The following is an 11,020-nucleotide window of genomic DNA, read 5'->3' on the forward strand; positions in this document are numbered from 1 at the left end:
GCTCCCTATACCTTCCTGGAAATGGACCCCTAGACAGCTTTTTTGTTATTGTTGTCAATTTATTTTTATTACTTATTTTTTTAAAACCCATGACTGATTTATTTATTTACTAATCTATACCCAAGTGGAGCTCAAACTCATGACCCCATGGTCAGGAGTCTCATGCTCCTTTGAGCCAGCCGGTGCCCCATACTACTTATTTAATAGATGTGAAACATTTGAACACTACTGAGATGGAGTAGTTTTCGTGTGTCTATTTTTAAACTTAAAATAAAAACATACATCATAAAATGTCATTTTAACCACTTTCAAGTGTACAGTTCAGTGGCACTAAGTACATTCACACTTTTTTGCAACCGTCACCACCATCTATTTCTAGAACTTTTTTGTCATTATGGATGTACCTAGTCTAGATATTTTATATAAGTAGAATCATCCAGTATTTGTCCTTTTTGCCTGGCTTTTTGGATTTAGGTCTTGAGGGTTGGTTCATGAAGTAGCATACGTGGGAACATTATTCCTTCTTATGGTTGAATAAAGTCCCATCGTGCATACATATCACATTTTGTCTGTCGATCTGTTGATGGAATTTCCACCTGGGCAGCTTTTCACACAGAGACAGGACCTTACGTCTGTTCACTCCTGTTCTGGGGATGCTTTCTGATTCCTGGCAAATCTGTGTTTGTCCCAGGTTGGGGGTGACCCTCCACTGTGTGTGTGGTTAGAGGTGCTGCTGAGTTTAAGGTAACTAGCCTTGGTCTATTGAAAAAAAACTCAAGGGGGTGGTGTCTGGGTTACTCTGTCCATTGAGCCCCCGGCTCTTGATTTTGGCTCATGTCACGGTCTCAGGGTCATGAGTTCAAGTCCCACCTGGGGCTGGGGAGTCAGCTTGTCCCTCTCCCTCAGCTCCTTCCCCAGTCACTCTTTCTCTCTCTCTCTCTCAAATACTTAAAACACACACACACACACACACACACACACACAACTCAAGAGGAACACTGTAATTGTTCTTGTGCCAACACCAGTTCTAATTAGGTACTGTCCGCTCTGTAGACAGAGAGCAGCAGAGAGGTCCACAGGGATTATTTCTTTGTTTACTTCTAAGCAAAATTATTTCCTATAGATGGAAATTTAGCTCACCTTCGAAATTCTCCACAGTAGCCACCCAGGAGCCCCAAGTCTCTGCTGGGGGACCCTGGGCAGGCCATGTCTATCTGGCTTTGGTGTCTGCGTCTAAAATGATATTAAACTTCTTCTAAGAGCTCATGTGTCCTTCCCAGAGAGGTGAAGTTCGTTTCTAACTCTACTCTGGGTTCTTCCTTGCTATTTGTACATTAAGCCCGTGTCTCTCTCCTCTTTGAGAAGCTGCTGGTGAGTGTCCCTTATAGTAATCCTATATTCCCGTGATGGGATGACAAAGCCAACTCCCGGATGTTGGGCCCAGGGACTGCTGCTGTCCCCACCCCTTCAACCCCCCTCCCCCTCACTGGGGTGCAGAGAGACAGGGGGTGCCCTTCCCTCCCAGCAGCCTTTGTCTGGATGCCTGGAAGTGCTGGGTGGCCTTGGGAAGTGTGATTTATGTCTTTCTGGATGAACTGCCGCCTCTCTCATTGCCAGGAAAGCAACGATGCTGGCGGCTGCCTGTTTCCTCAGCTGCAGGACAGGAGAAAAGCCATGCTGCCTCAATGTCCCCTGAGGCACTAGGCCGCTCACGGCCAGTTTTCTCTTTCAGAGCCATAAATCTGAGAAATCCGGTGCTGCAGCAGGTCCTGGAGAGGAAGAGTGAGGTCCTGTGTGTCCTGACCCAGAGGATAGTGACGACGCAGCCGTGTGTGATATCGGAGCACATTCAGATAGAGGAGAAGTGTGGCGGCATGGTGGGGATCCAGACCAAGACGGTGCAGGTGTGTGTGCCGGGGGCAGGCACGGGCTCCGTGGGCTGAGCAGCCTCTCGGGGCCCAGTCCTTGCGGCCGGGGGCAGGGGCCTCTTCAGGTGGTGTCTTCATTTGCCAGGACTCTTCTGCAGTGAGCTAACAGAAATCCAGCTCAAACTGGCTTAAATGAGAAATAATTTAGGGCTCATGTAACTGAAACATTCAGGGCTGTCTGGCTTCAGTCACTGCTAGGTCGAGATTCAGAATTGCGGGAAAACCGCATGCACTGCCTTCCCTGGGGGTAGATCCCGCGCAGGTGGGCGTTCTCCCTGTGGTGCGGCTTTCGTCCGGCTTGCTGCCACCCCAGCGGGAAGTGTGCTCTGGCTTGGCTCTCGCTGGACCATCCCTGGTTGTAGCCATTCCTGAAGCAGACCCAAGGCCAGGGCTCTAGGGCCCTCAGAATGGCCATGCAGGCTTGGTCGGGTGCCTTCTCAAAAGAAAATGGGTCAAAGGAATACTGAATGCACCGGTAACCGCCAGAGCCCCTCAGAGTCAGGGTCTCAGAATGATTACTTTGGGATCAACTGCCTTAAATCCTTTATGGACTGAGTGAGGGAAGGTGAAGAGCAGTATATGTGTCTCTATACACATAAACAGAAGCTTCTGGATTAAAATAGAGACAGTCCTATCAGGCTGACCCCTGAGCCAGTACTGAACTTCTGTGGCACAAGAGGCTACCAATCCCAAACTGTTTCCTCCACAGCTTGCCACGTGCCTGATGTCCTATTCTTAGAGCTTGCTTCCTGGGGTAACTTGGCTTTTGCTAAAGGACCCGGGAAAGTTGTATCTGGAAGGAAATGGGGACAGAGGTCTGGGCTGGAGCTGGACTCTCTGTGGGGCAGTGATGAGGGAGATGCCCAACAGGAGAGAGCTTTGGCCGGCCCTGCCAGGGTTTCTGCCCATGGTGGCCCCTCGCACAGGCCTGGCACCTGCTGGCAATCAGGAGGCTGCCTGTCCTCACACCAACCAGGATCAAGTTGCTAAATGGAGTCTCTGATCTCCAGTGTTGAGGCAACGATCTCCCTAGGCCATCATGGGAAGGGGTCATTTTGTTTGTTTGTTTTTTAAAGATTTTATTTATTTATTTGACAGACAGAGATCACAAGTAGGCAGGGAGGCAGGCAGAGAGAGAGGAAGAAGCAGGCTCCCAGCCAGGCAGAGAGCCCGATGTGGGGCTTGATCCCAGGACCCTGGGACCACGACCTGAGCCAAAGGGAAGGGGTCATATTTGTAACAGTGTTGGGAGGAGAGTGGTGTCATGCCTGACTGCTTGGCATTTCCTGGCCATCCCCCTCTCATCCTTACCTCTCCTCCCTCCTGCCCCCACTCTGGGTTTGTCGAACAGTGTGCTGTCCACCGAGTCTGGAATGATGCCCTTTTGGGGGCTTCTTGCTCTTAGCAAGGTTCTTCCAGTCAGGCTTTGATATTGGATTTTCATCATTGTCCGGGGTGTTAAAGTGGTTACCCTAATCCTGTGTGAGGCAAATGAGGAGTTATCTTGTTTCTCTTCTTTATTCAGTACCAGAGACCTGGCCTCACTGTCTCCCACACTCTGGAATCCCACTTTTGCGTCCCCACAAAAGTTTGCTCATTTACTTCCCAGTATGTGCCCTATATCATGAAGCCCACAGGGATAAAATCCTTACCTCTGCTGGCCGGCTTCTGTTTTTGCTGAATGCCTCTCATGCTCAAGGCCACAGCTGGGGGTGGGGGGGTGGCGTGAGAGAAACTTGGGGTGGGGGGTCTGAGCACACAGGTGGCAGTGTGCGCTCTCACTCACAGGTGTCTGCAAAGGAGGATGGGAACATCACCAAGGACACCAACGTGGTGCTGGAGATCCCGGCTCCCACCGCCATCGCCTATAGCGTCATCGAGCTGTACGTAAAACCAGATGGCCAGTTCGGTGAGTTCCGCCTCCGGCTCTGGGCATGAGAGGAAAGAGATGGGAAGTGTCGGGTTGTCCTGGGACAAGTGAGGAAGGTGGGCTGCTTTGGGAGGACGTTGGTGTGGGCGAGCTTTTACCCGCACAGCACAGGGTCAGCAGCGTGGCCTCTGCTATCAGACTGGGTATCAGCCCTGGGGCCATGGTGCCTTGTTAGTGAGGCCTCAGGCAAGTTGTGGATGTCGCTGAGCCTTCACTCCCCATCTCTGGAAGTGGAGAGGCGTTCCCTGGCAGGGCTGAGGTGGGAATTCCGTGGGAGGAGCCCATGAAATGCCCGGTGTGGTGAATGTTTAGTAAGTACTCTGTCTCACCTCTTAATCGTACCATCAGCAGCAGCAGCATCTCACCTTCCTTCACCCCCAATATGAAACCAAAAACGTGGCACTTGACCTTGCTCTGCTGATCACCAGCGTTCAAAGCCGGGAGATCCTGGTTGTTGCATCATTTGAAGAAAACAAGAGCTTTAGCTTCGCGCTCATGTCTGCTGATCTTGGACTCGGGGTGGCCCCTCCCTCATGCTGCGCCTGGGAAGAAGTTGTGTGGAGCCCAAGAAAACTGACCCCTGCAGGGGGCCGTGAATGCATAAATGTAATACAATGATTGACTTTTTCGGGTATAATAGTGTCATGGTTATGTTTATAAAAAAGAGTCTTCGTTTTTAGAGATTTGTACTGAAGTCTTCACGGATGAAATGGTAACATGTCTGTGGTTGGCTTCGGAGATAATTTGGGTAGAGCATAGGCTGTGTGTGCGTGGGGTCCAGAGTGGTAAAGAGTAATCATCGAAGCTGGTCAGTGGGTATGTGGAGGTTCATTTGACTCTATTCTTGTGCCATTTCACCTTTTCCATAAGGAGAATGTTTTAAAAGGGGTGCCATAATAGACCATGCACATATCTACTGGGGTCTCCTGTTCCCCCGCCCCACTTTGTTCTCTGTAAGGTTAGGGAGGAGGAAGTTGTCCGAGAGTCAGCCTTTTGTGTGCACTTGGCCCACACGAGGTCACCATGCCATGGAGCCACAACTGCAGGCACTTAGAACGTGGACCGTCCCCATGGGATAGTCACGAGCTCCTGGGTGCATGAGGAGCCACAGGAGACACACGTGAGGCATGGGCTGCAGTGGCTGGGACTCCTCTCTTTTCACGCATGGAGCAGCCTGCGTTTTAGGGAGGTGACAAAGAGTGAGGGTGTCAGTTTGAAGAAGCCGGTCTGGAGAGGTTGGTCAGGACACATGAAATGCCAGGAAGACCAAGAATTAGGCCATTGTTCCAAATCTGTTTTGTTGGCATTTTTATTACCTTTTCTGTCTCTTTGGAAGACTTCTGTCTACTGAACAAACTGCATCATTAAGAGGATTCTTTTGTCCCTGCTTCTGTTATCAGCACGTTACCACACGCATGTACATGGCTCCGGACTAAGATGTAATCCAGGCCTGGTTACCTGTCCAGACGGGCTGGCACTGTTATAAGCCTCTTGAAAGCTCGGCTTGCACCTGGGGCTGCCCTGAGTGCTTCTGAGGACCTTGGGCGGCTGGGAATCAGCCTGGGGCTGCCACTCCAGGCTGTGGTCCCAGCATGGGACCCCCTCCTGTTTCTCCGAGGAGGTGGCGGCATCCTGCTCTGCTTGCAGCCCTGTTGGGGCACCTGTCGCTCCTATGCGGAGCCTCTCTCCTCTCAGACAGGGTTGGGAAGACCGCCTTGTCTGGCTGTGGCTCTCCTGTTTGCATCTTGATTTCAAGCCTTTTATCTTGGCTGGCTTCTGCTCTTTTTGACAATAACCTCCCCTTTTGCTATGGAGAAGTGGAGAAGAGGTGCCTGGGGTGGGGCGGGCGGGTGGCGGGGAGGGGGGGACGGGAATTCTGGAGGTTATTTTGGCTCCCTTCCCACACCCTGGCCTCGGAAGCCCCGCTCCATCGCTCTTTCCCTCTGCTGACTGTTACGCCTGTGCAGCCTGGTGGCCGGGCTGACCTTGCATATGACTCACTGCTGATTTTTAAGCAGTTCTGCTTTTTCCCCATTTTCCCATCTGTGTTTCTGTTGCTCTTGCAACAGAATATTCTGATCTGCCTTCATAAACCTAGACCTGCAGGGGCCAGAAGGGCCCTTAAGAGGCTGTCTGAGGTCTCCTCCCACCTTCTGGGAGGGAGTACACTCGACAAGGTTGCTGTTTGTCCTCTGAAACTTTAAGCAGAGGCTGACTCCCTGTGTCCCTTGGGAGAGGCACCTGTGCGGTCTGTCTTCACCAAGACTCCCTCAGCCATGAACCCTTCCTTCACTAACAGCTCCCTCATATGCCAATCAGAAACATCATTTCATGGTCTTGAACTTTAGCCTTGTGCTTTGTATAATCAGGCATCGTGCCCGTGTCCTTTCAGCATGTCCTTCTGACTGGATACCCCGTGGACAGGAGCCTGTGCTCCTCACCCTGCCTGGGTCTGTGCACTGCTCGGCTGGTCCACAGGCCCTGACAGCATCTCCCTACTGGGTCCCGCCGCACACTCTTACTTGGCTCCCCTGCTTCTCTGAATCTTTCCCCATCTGTCCCATCCTACCAGTATAGCTAATGTGAGCGTTTAAAGTAAAACTTTGTGGTCATTTCACACACCTCCTTAAACACCCGTCTGAGGCTCCCTTTGTCACAAGAGAAAGCCTGCACTTCAGGTGTCTTGTGACCCAGCCCCGGTATTTGTCCGGCCCTCCTCCTAACCTGCTCTGCTGGTGCCGTCTGGCCAGTTAAGCCCGTCTGGGGACACTCCTCTCACTCTTTTCCTGGAGTTCCATGACGGCCTGCATGCTGCCTCTTTGCCTAACTAACTCCTACCGAAACATTAGGGAGTTCCTTAGACACCGCTTCATCCAAGGAACCTTTTCTAGTTCTCTCTCTGGCTTCAGGGACCTGTCTACCTCCTCCCCCACCACCTGTTACCTCTGTCCCCACTCAAGATATACTTCTTGTCGAGGCCTGGACTGTATCCCTTTGTAGCACTGGCTCCCAGCACAGTGCCCGACACTGAAAAGAATGAGGGAATTGGGGGGCACCTGGGTGGCTCAGTGGGTTAAAGCCTCTGCCTTTGGCTCAGGTTATGATCTCAGGGTCCTGGGATCGAGCCCCACATCGGGCTGTCTGCTCAGCAGGGAGCCTGCTTCCTCCTCTCTCTCTGACTACTTGTGATCTCAGTCAAATAAATAAATAAATAAATCTTTAAAAAAAAAAAAAAAAAACACCAATGAGGAAATTGGTAGTGTCTCCGGGGGCCCATGCATGTGTACAGGCAAGAGTGGTGCTGGTGCCAGAGAGTCTGGAAATAGCAGTCGGCGACCCTGGCCAGCTCCTGGCAGCATCTGAGACGATGTAAACAGTCACAGTGGCTGTCCTGGGGGAACTACTTTATTACCTGAGGGCTGGTTCACATTCATCTTTCTCAGAGCCTGGTGCAAAGGGTCAAGTGAGCCAGGCTGCTCTGGATGCCCGGTGAGTGTGGGTCATGATGAGTGAATGATTGTTTCCGTCTTTAGACAGCTGTTTGATCTTCTATGTCATTTGTGGCCACAAGCAACTAAAAATATGTGCTAATCCTCATGCCTTCCACATTTTTATTCCGTAGCCTGTGCTTAAGTACACAAGTTATTAATTAAAAGCATAAAAAGAGCCCTAATTCACAAGTTCACTTACTGTTTTGGCTTATTAAGGATGTAATTATTACATAATAACTATTAACATAGTTGAGTTCTTAAATATGTAAATATGTAAGCAAATATTTATTTTAAAAAACCTTTTATTGTGGAAAATGTCACACATCTTCCAAAAGCAGAGATAATAATATGAACTCCCCTGTATTTGCCATCTAGCTTTACTAACTAGGGTGATTCATGTCTCATCTGTAACTTTACCACCTCACTCCACCCCACTCAATTATTTCAAAACAAATCATAGGCATTATATTGTTCTGTCTTTAAATAGTTCAGTGTATCCAAAGGTAAGGCTGTTTTAAGACTAGTTTTGCCTTCATATAGATTCATGGAGAATGTATTCATTTGTGTCTTTTTTCACTCAACATGTTTGTAACATTCATTCATACAATTGTGGAAGTCAGAAGTTCATTTTTCATTGTGTATTATTTACTAATGAGTAAAAGTTGACTTGAAAAATACAACCACATACCACTTATATACTTATATTAACAGCAATACTTTATTACCAGTTCAGTCAAGTCAAATTTATTAATCGGATTTAATTTTTTGGTTACATATATGGTGAGTTGTGTAAGATCTTTTGTTAAAAAGAAAACCACAGGCCCCAGATGGTGTCCCTTTAAAATCGAATTTTTATTTAACAGTTTGTTCAAGTCAGGCTAAGAAAGTACTTCTGATGTCTGAAGGATTGCTTCCTACCTCCTCAGAGAGGACACACTGGACAGCTTTGAGAACAATGATTTCTCCTGTAACCGTGGGAAGGGGCTGAGATTTCATCTAATAGCATAACGTGTAGGAAGTGGGTTTTGGGGTCAGAATGCATATGTTCCCCTGCCCCCACTTCCCCTTAGGTAAAGCTGGGCCTGAGGTGTGCCAGCAAGGCCCAGCTGACCCTGTGCCTGCTTGTCCTTTGCTCCCACATTACAGAATTCTGCCTCATCCAAGGGAAACACGGTGGCTTTGAGCTTGAGAGAAGTGGCTCGGTCTTCACGGACCCTCTGCCCTTTCAAGAGTTTGCATCTGGGGACATGCCAGATGCTGCTCAAGGACCATCTGCCCTGGATTGGCCGTTGGGTGTTTTAAAACAAGGTATTACCAGCAGAGTGGGGTGTGCTGAGCTGATGGCTACTTGTGCAAGCGGTGACAGGGCCTTCATGAGCAAGGACTCCTTAGAGACTTACTGGAGAACAGAGGGGATAGTGCCTCCAGGTCAGACCCGGTCCACTCAGCAGGATGCACCTCAGGGGGATCGTAGGCATCCTCAGGTCTTAGGTGCCGTGTTTTGAGGAAGGGGTAGAAGACGGAGGACTGAGAGGGCATTTTCATTCATTTTAACCAAAGTACCTTGCTATTAAAAATAGCTAGTCAGCAACAGAGAGAACCCCGCATTTGCACCTGTTTCGTTATTTTCCAGCCTTCACTGCCAGCACAGGCAAGGTTGTCGGCATTGGGGAATGCTCTCCTGGGGGCTCTTTCTGCACATGGCCTGAGCCCTGTGGGGCCTTGGCATCTGGGGTGGCGTGTACCTGCCACTCGCCTGCGGCAGCTTTTATTCCTCTAGCGTGCTGTGTTTTAAAAAGTTGGCTTTTCTTGCGGTGGTATGGGCCAGGGGGTAGTGCAGGATATGGCAGAAGAGGAAATGGGCAGGAAAAATGTGAAACAAATAATCAGGAAAGAGCTTGGCAAAAAGAGCCAGGAGCAGCTCAGAATATAGTCTGGCTGGGAGGGTAAGAAGATTCTTACCTGTGGGGCTTCGGTGAGTCCCAAACCAGAAGATGCTTCTGTTTCTATTAGCAGAAGTGCCAGTGTTGGAAGACATGGCAAGGAAGGCCGTCTTAAGATGCAGCGTCCCCCCATTTTATGCAGGGCTGCAGGCCCCTCCTCTGCTTCCTTGAGGCTGATGATTGGGTCCGACTCCCAGCTGCTGCTTCAGCACTGCCATGGGCTAGAACACAGCAGAGTGGCCCCGCAGCCGTGAACTGTGCTCCAGGGAAGTGATGAGACCTTTTCGTGGGCTGCAGCTTCCTTATAATTTCCTTTCCCACCATCCACCCTGTCAGCTGGCCATTCTAGTCAGCCTGGGATGAAGTGGGATGGCTGGGCCTGTGAAGCAGGAGTAGGATGGAAGGCAGCCTGGCCTTTGTGCTCTCAGACCCCAGCCCAACCCAGAAAGCTCTCATCTCTAGGCTGGGGTGGCAAAGACACAGCTGTGTTCATAGGGAAGTTTTTGAATATATCAGGGAATGATGGGACCTATTCTGTCCATGGGGCTGACAGCTGTGTGCTGGAATTTGCCATGAGCAGAGGTGTGGTGCCTTTCGTATGAGTATGCATCCCTGCATATAAAAGCTGTGGTTTATCAAATCTTGCTTGTAAAGCCCCACTGGGCTTAATTTACTAGAAGTGTTTCAGTGTCTTTAAAAAAAAAAAAAAAGATTTTAAGGAGAGCGCCTCAAGCATCCTGCAGATCCTGTGTGCCTGTTCCCCAGGATGGGTGAAGAATAAGGAGTGGGAAAAGTGAAATGGCTATGTTTGCCATGAAAACAGGGTGCCAGAGTTGGAGAAGCAAGCATTAAATATTAAAGGATGAAATCTGCATGTTATTAGAAGAAAGGACAAGGAAAATAATGGCTTTGGATTTGCTTGGCTGTGAAGCCCTATAAAAGTACCGAAGGTTAGTAATTCCGCCTTGATAACCTGCTTCTATAGAGATCATGCTAAAGAGGAGTCTAAATAATTGATCAGACTTTTCTAGAAAATAGACTTAATGTTTAGGGAGGAAAGGAAGTCTGAAGCAAATCTGGGTGCCCTCTCTTTTCTGTCTCTTTTCGTCCCCCTCCTTCTGGTTATTGAGAACACGCAGGGCGGTAGCTAGCTCGAGGTCCGGCTCAAGTTGCATGACTGGCCCCGCTCCTGGAAGTGTCTATGAGAACCGAGGACAGTGACTACAGAAAGCCTGCTGTCCCTTGTTCCATCATGAGGCCGGGTGCTCTCTGTTTTCACAGCCACTTTGCTCCTGGAGCGGAACTTCCGTCCCTTTGCAGAGCTGCCGGCGCAGCAGCAGTCGGCGCTGAGCCACGTCCTCCAGGCCGTCCTGTCTGATGAAGAGCTACTCAGGGCCCTGGAGCAAGTGGTAAGACCAGGGAGCTCGCAGGCTAGTGTTCCACCTGGGGTTGCAGAAGTGGACAGACTAGATCTCTTGGGATAAAGCCGTGAGCTGGGATAAGATTGTATATGAAATGTCCCCACCTCCTTTAAACCTTAAGCTTCTTTTTTTTTCTTACTGCCAGGTCCTTAGTGTTCTAACTGAAAAAAGGTGCCTGATGTAAGGAATCAAAGGGTAGATTGGTTCCCTAAGGGCTGTTGTAACAAGTTACTACAAACTCTGTGGCTTGGAACCACAAAAATTTATTCTGTTAGATTTGGGTTTGGAGGTCGGAAGTCTGGAGCTG

General features: G+C 49.6%; 1 protein-coding gene across 3 annotated transcripts in view; it reads left to right on the forward strand.

Annotated features, from left to right (window-relative positions):
• The window catches only part of GSDME (gasdermin E), an 84,827-nt gene that overhangs the window by 52,542 nt on the left and 21,265 nt on the right, over window positions 1-11,020 (forward strand). For all 3 annotated transcript variants that reach the window (XM_032873018.1, XM_032873015.1, XM_032873011.1), the window contains exons 4-7: window positions 1,733-1,904; window positions 3,717-3,837; window positions 8,496-8,657; window positions 10,574-10,701. In XM_032873018.1, the coding sequence (XP_032728909.1) occupies window positions 1,733-1,904; window positions 3,717-3,837; window positions 8,496-8,657; window positions 10,574-10,701 (583 nt within the window). The remainder of the gene's footprint in view (window positions 1-1,732; window positions 1,905-3,716; window positions 3,838-8,495; window positions 8,658-10,573; window positions 10,702-11,020) is intronic.

Source organism: Lontra canadensis, unplaced genomic scaffold (genome assembly GCF_010015895.1).
Source record: "Lontra canadensis isolate GAN:19392208 unplaced genomic scaffold, GSC_riverotter_1.0 scaffold2, whole genome shotgun sequence".
Taxonomy (NCBI): Eukaryota; Metazoa; Chordata; class Mammalia; order Carnivora; family Mustelidae; genus Lontra; species Lontra canadensis.